Below are 16,286 nucleotides of genomic sequence, written 5' to 3'. Positions count from 1 at the left end.
GCGAAGGTCGAAAGTAGTGCGTCCTCCGAAACACAACACAACCGAGCCGCACTGCTTCTTGACACAATGCCCACTTAACCCGGAAGCCAGCCGCACCAATGTGCCGGAGGAAACACTGTACACCTGGCGACTGAGTCAGCGTGCACTGCCGGCAAAACCCTCCCCTACCCTGGACGGCGCTTGGCCAATTGTGCGCCGCCCAATGGGTCTCCCGGTCAAGCCTGGACTCGAACCAGGATCTCACAGTTAATTGCCTTTGACCACTGTGCCACTCGGAAGGCCCCTCCCTGAGTTTCTAAACCCAGATGCCCAACATCGCAATACTTCCGGGAATGCTTGCGAAGTATACCTGGCTGGAGTTTGGGGTTTGAGAAGTCAATGAGAGAAGTGAAATATTCTTCCTTAGTTGTTAATTGTCTCGAAAGATAAAGGCACAACCTGGATTAGAGCCAATGTCTTCAGTAATTGATCATGGTATTACTCCAACTTCCTGAAAGTGACAAACTGACACGTAGCCAATGTCGTCTACAAGCGTGATTGGGGATTTACATTTTAGTCATTTAGCCGACGCTCTTATCCAGAGCGACTTAGTTAGCTAGGTGGGACAACCACATATCACAGGGTGACTTAGTCAGTGCATTCATCTTCAGATACAGTGAGGGAAAAAAGTATTTGATCCCCTGCTGATTTTGTACGTTTGAACACTGACAAAGACATGATCAGTCTATAATTTTAATGGTAGGTTTATTTGAACAGTGAGAGACAGAATAACAACAAAATAATCCAGAAAAACGCATGTCAAAAATGTTATAAATTGATTTGCATTTTAATGAGGGAAATAAGTATTTGACCCCTCTGCAAAACATGACTTAGTACTCGGTGGCAAAACCCTTGTTGGCAATCAGAGGTCAGACGTTTCTTGTAGTTGGCCACCAGGTTTGCACACATCTCAGGAGGGATTTTGTCCCACTCCTCTTTGCAGATCTTCTCCAAGTCATTAAGGTTTCGAGGCTGACGTTTGGCAACTACTGGCTAGGCCACTCCAGGACCTTAATGTGCTTCTTCTTGAGCCACTCCTTTGTTGCCTTGGCCATGCTGGAATACCCATCCACGACCCATTTTCAATGCCCTGGCTGAGGGAAGGAAGTTCTCACCCAAGATTTGACGGTACATGGCGCCGTCCATCGTCCCTTTGATGCGGTGAAGTTGTCCTGTCCCCTTAGCAGAAAAACACCCCCAAAGCATAATGTTTCCACCTCCATGTTTGACGGTGGGGATGGTGTTCTTGGGGTCATAGGCAGCATTCCTCCTCGTCCAAACACAGCGAGTTGAGTTGATGCCAAAGAGCTCGATTTTGGTCTCATCTCACCACAACACCCAGTTATCCTCTGAATCATTCAGATGTTCATTGGCAAACTTCAGACGGTCCTGTATATGTGCTTTTTTGAGCAGCGTAGTGTGTTATCAATTGTTTTCTTGGTGTCTATGGTCCCAGCTGCCTTGAGATCATTGACAAGATCCTCCCGTGTAGTTCTGGGCTGATTCCTCACCGTTCTCATGATCATTGCAACTCCATGAGGTGAGATCTTGCATGGAGCCCCAGGCCGAGGGAGATTGACAGTTCTTTTGTGTTTCTTCCATTTGCGAATAATCGCACCAACTGTTGTCACCTTCTCACCAAGCTGCTTGGCGATGGTCTTGTAACCCATTCCAGCCTTGTGTAGGTCTACAATCTTGTCCCTGACATCCTTGGAGAGCTCTTTGGTCTTGGCCATGGTGGAGAGTTTGGAATCTGATTGATTGCTTCTGTGGACAGGTGTCTTTTATACAGGTAACAAGATGAGATTAGGAGCACTCCCTTAAAGAGTGTGCTCCTAATCTCAGCTCGTTACCTGTATAAAAGGCACCTTGGAGACAGAAATCTTTCTGATTAAGAGGGGGTCAAATACTTATTTCCCTCATTTAAAATGCAAATCAATTTATAACATTTTTGACATGCGTTTTTCTGGATTTTTTTGTTATTCTGTCTCTCACTGTTCAAATAAACCTTCCATTAAAATTATAGACTGATCATTTCTTTGTCAGTGGGCAAACGTACAAAATCAGAAGGAGATCAAATACTTTTTTCCCTCACTGTAGCTAGGTGGGACAACCACATATCAAATCAAATCAAATCAAATTGTATTGGTCACATGCGCCGAATACAACAGGTGCAGACATTACAGTGAAATGCTTACTTACAGCCCTTAACCAACAGTGCATTTATTTTAAACAAAAAAAAGTAAGAATAAAACAACAACAAAAAAAGTGTTGAGAACCAGGATCTCTAGTGGCACAGTTAGCACTGCGATGCAGTGCCTTAGACCACTGCGCCACTCAGGAAAGAAAAGAAGGGATACAGGTCTATAGTTTTTGACGTCAGAGGAGACGAGTGTTTGTTTCTTGAGGATGGGAGCGACTGGGGCAATTTGAAGTCAGAGGGGACGCAGCCAGTGGTCAGGGGTGAGGAATGGGAGAACGGATTTAAGTTTCCTTTCATCTATATTTTTCATAGCTGTCTATTTACCACCACAAACCAATGCCGGCATTAAGATTGCTCTGAATGAGTTGTACAAGGCCATTAATCAACAGGAAAACGCTCATCCAGATGCAGCGCTCCTAGTGGCCGGGGACTTTAATGCAGGGAAACAGACTACAAAGGGAAGCACAGCCGCGAGCTGCCCAGTGACACAAGCCTACCAGACGAGCTAAACCACTTCTTAGACCTGTATTGACTCTTTGCCTGTTTGATGGTTCGTCGGAGGTCATAGCGGGATTTCTTATAAGCGTCCGGGTTAGAGTCCCGTTCCTTGAAAGCGGCAGCTCTACCCTTTAGCTCAGTGCGGATGTTTCCTGTAATCCATGGCTTCTGGAATGGGAGAAGGTCTCCAGAGATGGTCTGGAGGAGGGGATGGGGTCGAGCGGGCAGAACTCACTAGTCGCAGGATGTCATCTGGAGAGAGAGGGGAGAAAGAGGTCAAGGCGTAGGGTAGTTCTGTGTGAGTGGGACCAGTGGACTCAATAGGCTGAGTGAATGAGGAGCAGATGTCATCAACCTTCTTTTTAAAGTGGTTAACAAAGTTGTCTGCAGAGAGGGAGGGGGTGGAGGATTAAGGAGGGAGGAGATGGTGGAAAAGAGTTTCCTAGGGTTAGAGGCAGAAGCTTGAAATTTAGAGTGGTAGAAAGTGGCTTTAGCAGCGGATACAGAGGAAGAGAATGTAGAGAGGAGGGAGTGAAAAGATGACAGGTTCTCTGGAAGTTTGGTTTTCCTCCATTTTCTCTCAGCTGCCCGCAGCCCAGTTCTGTAAGCTCGCAATGAGTCACTCAGCCATGTTGCAGGAGGGTGGGCCGAGCCGGCCGGGAGGAAAGGTGTGGACTTGACTGCACCACTATGTAAAAAATACAACCAGTATTAATGATATTTACAAAATTAATTAATTTGCACTTAATCACTTAATTCAAGTTTTTAGATTGCAGGAAATGGCAGTTACAGGTGTTCAAAGCACCTCCCCCTCGACTGACTTATCAGCACCACCTTGTTTAAAACTCCTGGGGGGACCCTGAATGCCGTGTTTCTGTTCAGCTCTATGAAAGGGTTAGAGGTTAGAGGTTAGGGTTAATGATGTGTTTCTGTTCAGCTCTATGAAGGGGTTAGAGGTTAGGGTTAATGATGTGTTTCTGTTCAGCCCTATGAAAGGGTTAGAGGTTAGGGGTAATGATGTGTTTCTGTTCAGCCCTATGAAAGGGGTTAGAGGTTAGAGGTTAGGGTTAATTATGTGTTTCTGTTCAGCTCTATGAAAGGGTTAGAGGTTAGGGTTAATGATGTGTTTCTGTTCAGCTCTATGAAGGGGTTAGAGGTTAGGGTTAATGATGTGTTTCTGTTCAGCTCTATGAAAGGGTTAGGGGTTAGAGGTTAGGGTTAATGATGTGTTTCTGTTCAGCCCTATGAAAGGGTTAGGGGTTAGATGCTAGGGTTAATGATGTGTTTCTGTTCAGCTCTATGAAAGGGTTAGGGGTTAGGGTTAATGATGTGTTTCTGTTCAGCCCTATGAAAGGGTTAGGGGTTAGAGGTTAGGGTTAATGATGTGTTTCTGTTCAGCTCTATGAAAGGGTTAGAGGTTAGAGGTTAGGGTTAATGATGTGTTTCTGTTCAGCCCTATGAAAGGGTTAGAGGTTAGGGGTAATGATGTGTTTCTGTTCAGCTCTATGAAGGGGTTAGAGGTTAGGGTTAATGATGTGTTTCTGTTCAGCTCTATGAAAGGGTTAGGGGTTAGAGGTTAGGGTTAATGATGTGTTTATGTTCAGCTCTATGAAAGGGTTAGGGGTTAGGGTTAATGATGTGTTTCTGTTCAGCCCTATGAAAGGGTTAGGTGTTAGATGCTAGGGTTAATGATGTGTTTCTGTTCAGCTCTATGAAAGGGTTAGGGGTTAGAGGTTAGGGTTAATGATGTGTTTCTGTTCAGCCCTATGAAAGGGTTAGAGGTTAGGGTTAATGATGTGTTTCTGTTCAGCTCTATGAAAGGGTTAGGGGTTAGAGGCTAGGGTTAATGATGTGTTTCTGTTCAGCTCTATGAAAGGGTTAGAGGTTAGGGTTAATGATGTGTTTCTGTTCAGCCCTATGAAAGGGTTAGAGGTTAGGGTTAATGATGTGTTTCTGTTCAGCTCTATGAAAGGGTTAGGAGTTAGAGGTTAGGGTTAATGATGTGTTTCTGTTCAGCTCTATGAAAGGGTTAGGGGTTAGAGGCTAGGGTTAATGATGTGTTTCTGTTCAGCTCTATGAAAGGGTTAGAGGTTAGGGTTAATGATGTGTTTCTGTTCAGCTCTATGAAAGGGTTAGGGGTTAGGGTTAATGATGTGTTTCTGTTCAGCCCTATGAAAGGGTTAGGTGTTAGATGCTAGGGTTAATGATGTGTTTCTGTTCAGCTCTATGAAAGGGTTAGGGGTTAGGGTTAATGATGTGTTTCTGTTCAGCCCTATGAAAGGGTTAGAGGTTAGGGTTAATGATGTGTTTCTGTTCAGCCCTATGAAAGGGTTAGAGGTTAGGGTTAATGATGTGTTTCTGTTCAGCTCTATGAAAGGGTTAGGGGTTAGGGTTAATGATGTGTTTCTGTTCAGCCCTATGAAAGGGTTAGGTGTTAGATGCTAGGGTTAATGATGTGTTTCTGTTCAGCTCTATGAAAGGGTTAGGGGTTAGATGCTAGGGTTAATGATGTGTTTCTGTTCAGCTCTATGAAAGGGTTAGGGGTTAGATGCTAGGGTTAATGATGTGTTTCTGTTCAGCTCTATGAAAGGGTTAGGGGTTAGGGGTTAGGGTTAATGATGTGTTTCTGTTCAGCTCTATGAAAGGGTTAGGGGTTAGATGCTAGGGTTAATGATGTGTATTCAATCATTTTATCTGATCTGCTCGAGCGCGTCAACGAGCGTCTGCGTAGCCAGGCGCTGAAATAGAACTCGGTTGTATTTGTGACGCTTGACTCGCTCCTCATTGGTTTTTAGTAGTATGGATTACATTTTAAATGTTCCTCATCAATCTACACACACTACCCCATAATGACAAAGCAAAAAGACATTTTTCGAAATTTGCAAATTTATAAAAAAATGAATAACCGATATTACATTTGTATAAGTATTCAGACCCTTTGCTATGAGACTCGAAATTGAGGTATTTCTGTTTGCAAAAATGTCAAAACTTTTTTTGCTTTGTTATTATGGGGTATTGTGTGTACAGTGCTGAGGAAACATTTGTATTTAATCCATTTTAGAATAAGGCTGTAACATAACAAAATGTGGAAAAAGGCAAGGGGTCTGAATACGTTCCGAAGGCACTGTATATCCCAGGACCAATTAGCTAGCAACAGCAAGCTAACTAGCTAAATGTTCATGAATGTTTAATGTGTTTCGACCTGTCCCCAAATTAATATAGTAGGTTCAGAGTTCGCTTTGATATTTCAACCTGCGTGTCCTGATCGCGTCTGGTGTGGATGCGTGCGACGGTCTTGTCAGCATGTTAGAGGTTAGGTTAATGATTTGTTTCTGTTCAGCCCTAGGAAAGGGTTAGGCATTTAATGTTTATCATATAAATAATGTAGCCAGCTACAGTTCCAATGTTTTGTTTCAAGTAAATCTTGAATTTTATGGAGAAAAGTAGACTGTCTACACTGAGAAAAGTACCTGAGAAAAAACCTCCACATCAGTCAGAGCGCTGTCTGCCAGTTCCTGAATCTCATCAGTCAGAGCGCTGTCTGCCAGTTCCTGAATCTCATCAGTCAGAGCGCTGTCTGCCAGTTCCTGAATCTCATCAGTCAGAGCGCTGTCTGCCAGTTCCTGAATCTCATCAGTCAGAGCGCTGTCTGCCAGTTCCTGAATCTCATCAGTCAGAGCGCTGTCTGCCAGTTCCTGAATCTCATCAGTCAGAGCGCTGTCTGCCAGTTCCTGAATCTCATCAGTCAGAGCGCTGTCTGCCAGTTCCTGAATCTCATCAGTCAGAGCGCTGTCTGCCAGTTCCTGAATCTCATCAGTCAGAGCGCTGTCTGCCAGTTCCTGAATCTCATCAGTCAGAGCGCTGTCTGCCAGTTCCTGAATCTCATCAGTCAGAGCGCTGTCTGCCAGTTCCTGAATCTCATCAGTCAGAGCGCTGTCTGCCAGTTCCTGAATCTCATCAGTCAGAGCGCTGTCTGCCAGTTCCTGAATCTCATCAGTCAGAGCGCTGTCTGCCAGTTCCTGAATCTCATCAGTCAGAGCGCTGTCTGCCAGTTCCTGAATCTCATCAGTCAGAGCCCTGTCTGCCAGTTCCTGAATCTCATCAGTCAGAGCGCTGTCTGCCAGTTCCTGAATCTCATCAGTCAGAGCGCTGTCTGCCAGTTCCTGAATCTCATCAGTCAGAGCCCTGTCTGCCAGTTCCTGAATCTCATCAGTCAGAGCGCTGTCTGCCAGTTCCTGAATCTCATCAGTCAGAGCGCTGTCTGCCAGTTCCTGAATCTCATCAGTCAGAGCGCTGTCTGCCAGTTCCTGAATCTCATCAGTCAGAGCGCTGTCTGCCAGTTCCTGAATCTCATCAGTCAGAGCGCTGTCTGCCAGTTCCTGAATCTCATCAGTCAGAGCGCTGTCTGCCAGTTCCTGAATCTCATCAGTGCAAAGTGCAATTGAAGCACAAAAATAGTCTGATGCAGAAATGACAATAAGAACCATTTTAGATCTGCATTTAGAGATTTCTTACACGTTTTATATTTGTTCCTTTCGTGAAAAAGTGGTCCTCTGTAGCTCAGCTGGTAGAGCACGGCGCTTGTAACGGGTTCGATCCCCAGGACCACCCATACACCATTTTTTTTTTTTATAATGTACGCACGCATGACTGTAAGTCACTTTGGATAAAAGCGTCTGCTAAATGGCATATTATATTATAAAAATGAGGAATTCTGCGTTAACTAGCAAGTTAAACTTAGGGGTCACGTTATCTTAGTACGTTTCTGAATTAATAAGGTGACGGTGCATCTTATTGTGTAAGCTTTCTGCCGTATTTGAGAGGTCAAAGCCCTTTGGATGAGTTCTCTGTACAGCTGCCAACATTTTTAATTTCCTTGCATTTTCTCTCCTCTGTTCTCGGGCCAGTCTGCTCCTCCCCCATCTTCTCTCAGTCAGGCCCGTTGCCCTACCGACTCCAGACACAGCGTGTACACATGCTGCATTTTAATTAATTAATTAAATACTTAATTAATTAATATGCCATTTAGCAGACGCTTTTATCCAAAGCGACTTACAGTCATGCGTGCATACATCTTTGTGTATGGGTGGTCCCGGGGATCGAACCCACTACCTTGGCGTTACAAGCGCCGTGCTCTACCAGCTGAGCTACAGAGGACATCAGAGCAGACAAGCATCAAAACCTTTTCATTCTCTTGTAAATGACCAAACTCACCATAAATGCCATTCAGTCCTGAACTAAAACATAAACGCAACATGTAAAGTGTTGGTCCCATGTTTCATGAGCTGAAATAAAAGATCCCAGAAATCTTTCATATGCACAAAAAGCATATTTTCTCAAATGTTGTGCGCACATTTTGACATCCCTTTTAGTGAGCATTTCTCCTTTGCCCAGATAATCCATCCACCTGACAGGTGTGGCATATCAAGAAGCTGATTAAACAGCATGATCATTACACAGGTGCACCTTGTGCTGGGGACAATTAAAGGCCACTCTAAAATGTGCAGTTTTGTCACACAACACAATGCCACATGTCTCAAGTTTTGAGGGAGTGTGCAATTGGCATGCTGACTGCAGGAATGTCCACCAGAACTTTTGCCAGAATATTTAATGTTCATTTCATTACCATAAGCCACCTCCAACATTGTTTTAGAGATTTTGGCAGTACGTCCAACCGGCCAGTCTAGGACCTCCACATCCGGCTTCTTCACCTGCGGGATCGTCTGAGACCAGCCACCAGGACACCTGATTAAACTGGGTTTGCACAACCGAATAATTTCTGCACAAACTGTCAGAAATGGTCTCAGGGAAGCTCATCTGCGTGCTCGTCGTCCTCACCAGGGTCTTGACCTGACTTCAGTGGGCAAATGCTCACCTTCAATGGCCACTGGCACACTGGTGAAGTGTGCTCTTCAGCGATGAATCATGGTTTCAACTGAAACGGGCAGACGGCGTGTATGGCATCTGACATAGAGGGACCAGGTGAATCCAGGTGAAAGCTATGATCTCTTATTGATGTCACTTGTTAAATCCACTTCAGTCAGTGTAGATGAAGGAGAGGAGACCGGAGTCATGCCAGGCACACCAGTTTGTGTCAAGAACTGCAACGCTGCTGGGTTTTTCATGCTCCGTAGTTTCCTGTGTGTATCAATAATGGTCCACCCCCCAAAGGACATCCAGACAACTTGAGACAACTGTGGGAAGCATTGGAGTCAACATGGGCCAGTATCCCTGTGGAACGCTTTCGACACCTTGTAGAGTCCATGCTCCGATGAATTGAGGCTGTTCTGAGGGCAAAAGGGGGTGCAACTCAATATTAGGAAGGTGTTCTTAATGTTTTGTACTGTCAGTTTATATTTTATGTGTGACCAAAAGAACACTGCATGGCTAAATGCATATAATTGCAGGAAATTAGCTTTAAAACCGCAACATTTTCTCTTTGCTACAGGGCAGAATACAGGGAGCTCAAAGTATTGGGACAGTGACAATTATTTAGTTGTCTTGCCTCTGTACTCCAGCACTTTGGATTTGAAATGATACAATGACTGAGGTTAAAGTACAGACTGTCAGCTTTAATTTGAGGGTATTTTCATCCATATCGAGTTTAGACCGTTTATAAATTACTGCCCTTTTGACGTTGTCCCCCCATTTTATGGTAAATAATTGTCATTTTGGAGACACTTCTTTTGTAAATCAGAAGAGAATATGTTTTGAAACACTACTACATTAATGTGGATGCTACCATGATTACGGATAGTCCTGAATGAATCATGAATAATGATGAGTGAGAAAGTTAGACGCACAAATATCCCACCAAGACATGCTAACCTCTCACCATTACAATAACAGGGGAGGTTAGCGTTTTTGGGGTATGATATTTGTGCGTCTAACTTTCTCACTCATAAGCCCTAGGAAAGGGTTAGAGGTCAGAGGCTGTGGTCAATGCTGTGTTTCTGGTCAGCCCTAGGAAAGGGTTAGAGGCTAGGGTTATAGGTCAGAGGCTGTGGTCAATGCTGTGTTTCTGGTCAGCCCTAGGAAAGGGTTAGAGGCTAGGGTTATAGGTCAGAGGCTGTGGTCAATGCTGTGTTTCTGGTCAGCCCTAGGAAAGGGTTAGAGGCTAGGGTTATAGGTCAGAGGCTGTGGTCAATGCTGTGTTTCTGGTCAGCCCTAGGAAAGGGTTAGAGGTCAGAGGCTGTGGTCAATGCTGTGTTTCTGGTCAGCCCTAGGAAAGGGTTAGAGGCTAGGGTTATAGGTCAGAGGCTGTGGTCAATGCTGTGTTTCTGGTCAGCCCTAGGAAAGGGTTAGAGGCTAGGGTTAGAGGTCAGAGGCTGTGGTCAATGCTGTGTTTCTGGTCAGCCCTAGGAAAGGGTTAGAGGCTAGGGTTAGAGGTCAGAGGCTGTGGTCAATGCTGTGTTTCTGGTCAGCCCTAGGAAAGGGTTAGAGGCTAGGGTTAGAGGTCAGAGGCTGTGGTCAATGCTGTGTTTCTGGTCAGCCCTAGGAAAGGGTTAGAGGCTAGGGTTATAGGTCAGAGGCTGTGGTCAATGCTGTGTTTCTGGTCAGCCCTAGGAAAGGGTTAGAGGCTAGGGTTATAGGTCAGAGGCTGTGGTCAATGCTGTGTTTCTGGTCAGCCCTAGGAAAGGGTTAGAGGCTAGGGTTAGAGGTCAGAGGCTGTGGTCAATGCTGTGTTTCTGGTCAGCCCTAGGAAAGGGTTAGAGGCTAGGGTTAGAGGTCAGAGGCTGTGGTCAATGCTGTGTTTCTGGTCAGCCCTAGGAAAGGGTTAGAGGCTAGGGTTAGAGGTCAGAGGCTGTGGTCAATGCTGTGTTTCTGGTCAGCCCTAGGAAAGGGTTAGAGGCTAGGGTTATAGGTCAGAGGCTGTGGTCAATGCTGTGTTTCTGGTCAGCCCTAGGAAAGGGTTAGAGGCTAGGGTTATAGGTCAGAGGCTGTGGTCAATGCTGTGTTTCTGGTCAGCCCTAGGAAAGGGTTAGAGGCTAGGGTTAGAGGTCAGAGGCTGTGGTCAATGTTGTGTTTCTGGTCAGCCCTAGGAAAGGGTTAGAGGCTAGGGTTAGAGGTCAGAGGCTGTGGTCAATGCTGTGTTTCTGGTCAGCCCTAGGAAAGGGTTAGAGGCTAGGGTTAGAGGTCAGAGGCTGTGGTCAATGCTGTGTTTCTGGTCAGCCCTAGGAAAGGGTTAGAGGCTAGGGTTATAGGTCAGAGGCTGTGGTCAATGCTGTGTTTCTGGTCAGCCCTAGGAAAGGGTTAGAGGCTAGGGTTATAGGTCAGAGGCTGTGGTCAATGCTGTGTTTCTGGTCAGCCCTAGGAAAGGGTTAGAGGCTAGGGTTAGAGGTCAGAGGCTGTGGTCAATGCTGTGTTTCTGGTCAGCCCTAGGAAAGGGTTAGAGGCTAGGGTTATAGGTCAGAGGCTGTGGTCAATGCTGTGTTTCTGGTCAGCCCTAGGAAAGGGTTAGAGGCTAGGGTTAGAGGTCAGAGGGTTAAAGCCCTGTTTCTGTTCAGTCCTAGGAAAGCCCTGGCGTCTCCAGTGAGAGAACCTCCTCTCACCGAGCTGGAGGATGACTTCCTGATCCTGGAGGATTATGAGCCTCCCTGGTTCTCCCATCGCTGGAAGTTTGACCCCATCAGGACCACAGCCAAACCACGACCAAAGCAGCAGAACCAATCACACAGTAGTGACAATGCCTCAGCAGACATACTCACCAAGGCTACAGCCAATCAGAGATCAGGAGGGACAGACAGACCTCGGACAACTAAAGAGAAGAAGGGAAAGAATCCTACAACCAGGAAGGAGAGGGACTCTAGTCCCCCGGGGGTAGGACCTCAGGGTGATGGGCCTGTTAATCATGTTGACCTCGAGGCAGACGACATAGAACAAGAAAAGAAGAAAGTCAACAACCTGTTATCTGAACCAACGACAGCAGGTGACCTGGAACAAGAGGCACCAGGAGGAGGGGCCAAGCCTAAACCTAGCCACACCAAAACAGAAAAGAAAGTTCCCAGAATCTCTAAATCCAAAGCTGGTATCCAAGGTGACAAGGTGAACCCCAAGACGAGCCGAGGACGAGGCCGGCAGTCTGGGAAGACCAGGAGACTGTCAGGTCGAGCTGGGGAGGAGCCCGTCACCATGGAGGAGGAGAGTGAAGCGGCTGCAGACCAGGATGTTTCTCCAGGTAATATCCCCTGACAGCTGACATCACACATCATGATGGTTTTTCTGACTACAACGTTCATCACAAGTTCAAGTTGTATCATGCCATTTGTAGGTATAGGAATATGTTTTGTAAGAGCTCTCAACAAATAAAAAAATATATAAAAAACATTCACAAAACAATCAATGGGAAAAAATGTAGTTTACATAAAAGGCTAGATGTAATGTTGTCTTTCCTCCACAGTTCTACAGTCGGCACCAACAGGACAGAGACGAGTCATCTCTAAGGTTCCAGCCAATTGTAAGGCCCAGGAGGTCTGCCCCGCCCCTACTGGTGAGGCTGACTCCTCCCAGTTAGCAGGGAAGAGGAAGAGGACCGAGCCTGGTCCCTGGTGGCTCATCAGTCCTGTCAACACACAGCTCACAGAGACAGACAACAAGTCCAAACAGAATAACAAGACAACTACATCTAAACCAGCAAGACATTCCTCTGTGGAGTCAGGGCAGGAGGACGGGCCATCAAAACCCTTGTTTAATCAGAACGCAAAGAAGAAACCCTCGTCCAATCAGTCAGCAGCAAATAAACCCTCGTCCAATCAGACCACAGAGAAGAAACCGTGGTCCAATCAGACTGCAGAGCAGAAAGCAGAGAAGCCCAAGAAGGGCAGACCTAAGAAGCAGACGATAGCCAGTACAGAGGAGCCAGCGAGGCCTGAAGGTCAGAGAGAAGAGGAACAGGAGGCCATGCCCAGCCCTCTCAGACAGCATACACTCACCTCAAGTAAGGCTTCATATTAACGCCATCCATTTTCCTTCAAGGGAATATAGTTCACTCATAAATCAAGCTTAGTAATATACAAAATATGTACTGTCATCTCAAACAGCTGTTATTGAAATATGTGGTGATTTGTGTTCTGCTTGTGTCTCTTCTCAGGTGAGAAGGTGTTTGACTGGCTCTACAACTGCACTCCCAAGTGTAAACCCCAGAGTGATGCCACACCCACTAACATTACCCCCCACTCTGCTACCGTTACCCCCAGCAGGCAGCAGCACCAGGCCAGGGAGGCTCCAGAGAAACGCAGGAGGAGGAAAGCTCCAGTGAACTGGTGGGAGACCAACAACCCCCCAGAGAATGCTGGCCGCACCTTTTCCTTCCCTCAACAACCCCAGCCTAACCCAAAAACACCTTCACCCCATCAACCCCAGCCTAACCCAAAAACACGCAAGGTGGTGAGAAGTAAGTCCAAGCCCAGACCAGTCCGGACCAGGCCTGCTAAGTCCCTGCGACCTCCTCAGAACGCCTCCTCACCTCGACCTGGAGCAGGTCAGACCCTGGTGAAGAGGAAGGACCTCTCCACTCCCAAGACGGTCAAGCGCTCTCTGGCCACCTTTGGCGCCATCTTCTCCTCGGGCAGAGAAGCGCTCCCGGTGGCCACTGTCAGAAGCACGTTGCAGACTTCAGGGAGGAAAGCCCTATTCCCTGAAGAGCAGTCAGCCCAGAGTCCCAGCGTCAGCCTCAGCACTGGTCCAGCTAAGGACCCCTCCCAGGACCCAGCCAGTGACAGGAGCTCCAGCCTTGTGGATCTGAGTGCCAGTACTGTCTGCTATATAGAGCCTGTTGGAAAGCTGGGGAAAAAGACCAGACGCCAAGACTTCTCCCAAAGCAACAACCGACTCTCAGACAACACGTAAGTACACTCCTAAACACTGTTACTTCTGACTGTTGCTTCTCAACACTTACTTCTGTTTGTTGCTTCTCAAAACCTTTACATCTAAATGTTCCTTCTAAACACTGTTACTTCTGACTGTTGCTTCTCTTTTCAACACTGTTACTTCTGACTAGGCGATATATCAAATGAATTTGATTAATTAGAATGTGCGTTTTTGAGCGATATTCCAAATGCCTGCATCGCATGAATCATGGTTTAGTTTTTAGTTTTTATCAGCTTTTTCTCATTGTTTTTTTCTGGTCTCTTTTGCTCAGAGATCTGTATACTGACGAGATGCACGTCTCCTCCCTAACAATGGGAGTCGTCATCCAAGAGGTGGGAAGGCAGGCAAAAAGAATAGGTCCAAAATAAGCCCATATAAACACATTACCCTTATTTTTGGACAGATTCTAGCGCTTCGCCTCTTCCTCTATGGTTTACACACCAAGCCCCTCCCCCTGCCTCTCACGCCAACAAAGTTGTGATATCACATCTTCCTCTCTGACGAGCGGTTTCAACTCGCTATTTGCATTTTGAGGTTTGGTCCAACAGAATCGGTCATATGGACACAAACACATTGAGACATTTTACTATAATAGAGAAGTTACGTTTTTTAACGATACGCTTTTTATGTCTCAACTCCTCAAATTGCGCACAGAGCAGACACGACTAAAACCAGAGTATCAATGAACATTGATTCTGGAAAATTAATGCTCAGTTTGTCGCGCGCGGCATTGTGGTACCACGTACCGTTAGCAGCATTTTAGCCAAAGACTGTTATCCTAGCTGTCTAGTCTGTTTATAAATGTGCATAAGCATAAAACAATTATATAAGGAATTGGCAACTCGTTCTCATTCTGAGAAATAAGGTAGGCCACTTGATTTCAACATCTGAACAAAGTGGACAGGCTAGCATGCTGTTCAAACAGTTGGAGACAGACAGAAGGGTGTGGTCGTAACAATTCAACTGTTGAACCTTGTTAGCAAGCAAATACATCCAGGTAAAGATTAGCTGGCTATTCACTAGCACGTGGGCTTGAGAGATTGTTCTCTAGCCTCTAATGCCTGCTACAAGAAGTTAGTCATTATTAGTGAATGTGTTTATTCATGGTTCAAGTTACATTTGTAACAAAAAAGGGCATTTTCATAAACTGACTTGAAAGACAGAAAGCGGCACAGGTCCTAATCCAGGCACTTGTCATCTCCCGTCTGGATTACTGCAACTCGCTGTTGGCTGGCCTCCCTGCCTGTGCCATTAAACCCCTACAACTCATCCAGAATGCCGCAGCCCGTCTGGTGTTCAACCTTCCCATGTTCTCTCACGTCACCCCGCTCCTCCGCACACTCCACTGGCTTCCAGTTGAAGCTCGCATCTGCTACAAGACCATGGTGCTTGCCTACGGAGCTGTGAGGGGAACGGCACCTCCGTACCTTCAGGCTCTGATCAGTCCCTACACCCAAACGAGGGCACTGCGTTCATCCACCTCTGGCCTGCTGGCCCCCCTACCTCTGCGGAAGCACAGTTCCCGCTCAGCCCAGTCAAAGCTGTTCGCTGCTCTGGCACCCCAATGGTGGAACAAGCTCCCTCACGATGCCAGAACAGCGGAGTCACTCACCACCTTCCAGAGACACTTGAAACCCCACCTCTTTAAGGAATACCTGGGATAGGATAAAGAAATCTTTATACTAAAGTTTTACACGCTTCAGCAGTCGGCGGTCCCGTTCTGTGAGCTTGTGTGGCCTACCACTTCATGGCTGAGCTGTTGTTGCTCCTAGACCTCTTCACAATAACAGCACTGACAGTTGACCGGGGCAGCTCTAGCAGGGCGAACTGACTTGTTGGAAAGGTGTCATCCTATGACGGTGCCACGTTGAAACTCGCTGAGCTCTTCATTAAGGACATTCTACTGCCAATGTTTGTCTATGGAGATTGCATGGCTGTGTGCTCGATTTAATACAACAAATTTACCAACTTTTTAGTTTTGTCCTCACTCATCTTTTTTCGTTAAACTTTTTCACCCCGGACGTTTATCCCGAGACAGAAGAGTCATTTTCCTGTGCGTTTTAGCTGCCAACTTTACGTTATTTTCCTTTTTTCCATCGCAACTTTTTTCCCTTATTCAACTTTTTCACTCCGGACGCTTTATCTGGACATGGTTCATCAACATCTTCAACAGCCGAAGCTAAGTAGTAACATTAACATGATGTCTTCAAATTGCAGTCGCTGTACTCATAATATACAGGAGAATTCTCGCCTTACGGCGAGAATAGCTGTGCTACAAGCCCAGCTTCAGACGCAATCGTTAGGCAAGAGTAATATCAGTGTAGGAAAGGAAGAAACAGCGTCTGTGCCACCAGTAAGTACAGACAGTAACGTTAGTATAAATCCCCCCGCACAGTCCCCGCAGCCGGACAACTTTCTCATGGCTTCTGGAGGGAAATACTGTTGGAATGCTCAACCGGTGTCGCTCATTCAGCCGACAGAAACCTTCAACCGGTTTTCCCCATTATGTAGCGAGTCGGAGTCTGAGTCTGAGTCTTCTCTAGTCTCTACTCCTCCCGTTACGGGGTCTGAGACTCCGAAGGCTCCCACCATTAGCTCTGACAAATTGAAAACCCTAGTCATTGGCGACTCCATTACCCGCAGTATTAGACTTAAAACGAATCACCCAGCGATCATA

At 46.3% G+C, this 16,286-nt stretch overlaps 1 protein-coding gene across 1 annotated transcript in view; it reads left to right on the top strand.

The window, feature by feature from the left end:
- The window catches only part of LOC311116766 (uncharacterized protein), a 40,622-nt gene that overhangs the window by 14,969 nt on the left and 9,367 nt on the right, over window positions 1–16,286 (top strand). Inside the window, exons 4-6 of the mRNA XM_084191808.1 lie at window positions 11,248–11,918; window positions 12,141–12,677; window positions 12,831–13,584. Coding sequence (XP_084047934.1) covers window positions 11,248–11,918; window positions 12,141–12,677; window positions 12,831–13,584 — 1,962 coding nt within the window. The remainder of the gene's footprint in view (window positions 1–11,247; window positions 11,919–12,140; window positions 12,678–12,830; window positions 13,585–16,286) is intronic.

The sequence above is a fragment of the Coregonus lavaretus genome (assembly GCF_964263955.1).
Source record: "Coregonus lavaretus genome assembly, contig: HAP1_SCAFFOLD_1494, whole genome shotgun sequence".
NCBI lineage: Eukaryota > Metazoa > Chordata > Actinopteri > Salmoniformes > Salmonidae > Coregonus > Coregonus lavaretus.
This window is presented reverse-complemented; position numbering and strand designations above follow the sequence as displayed.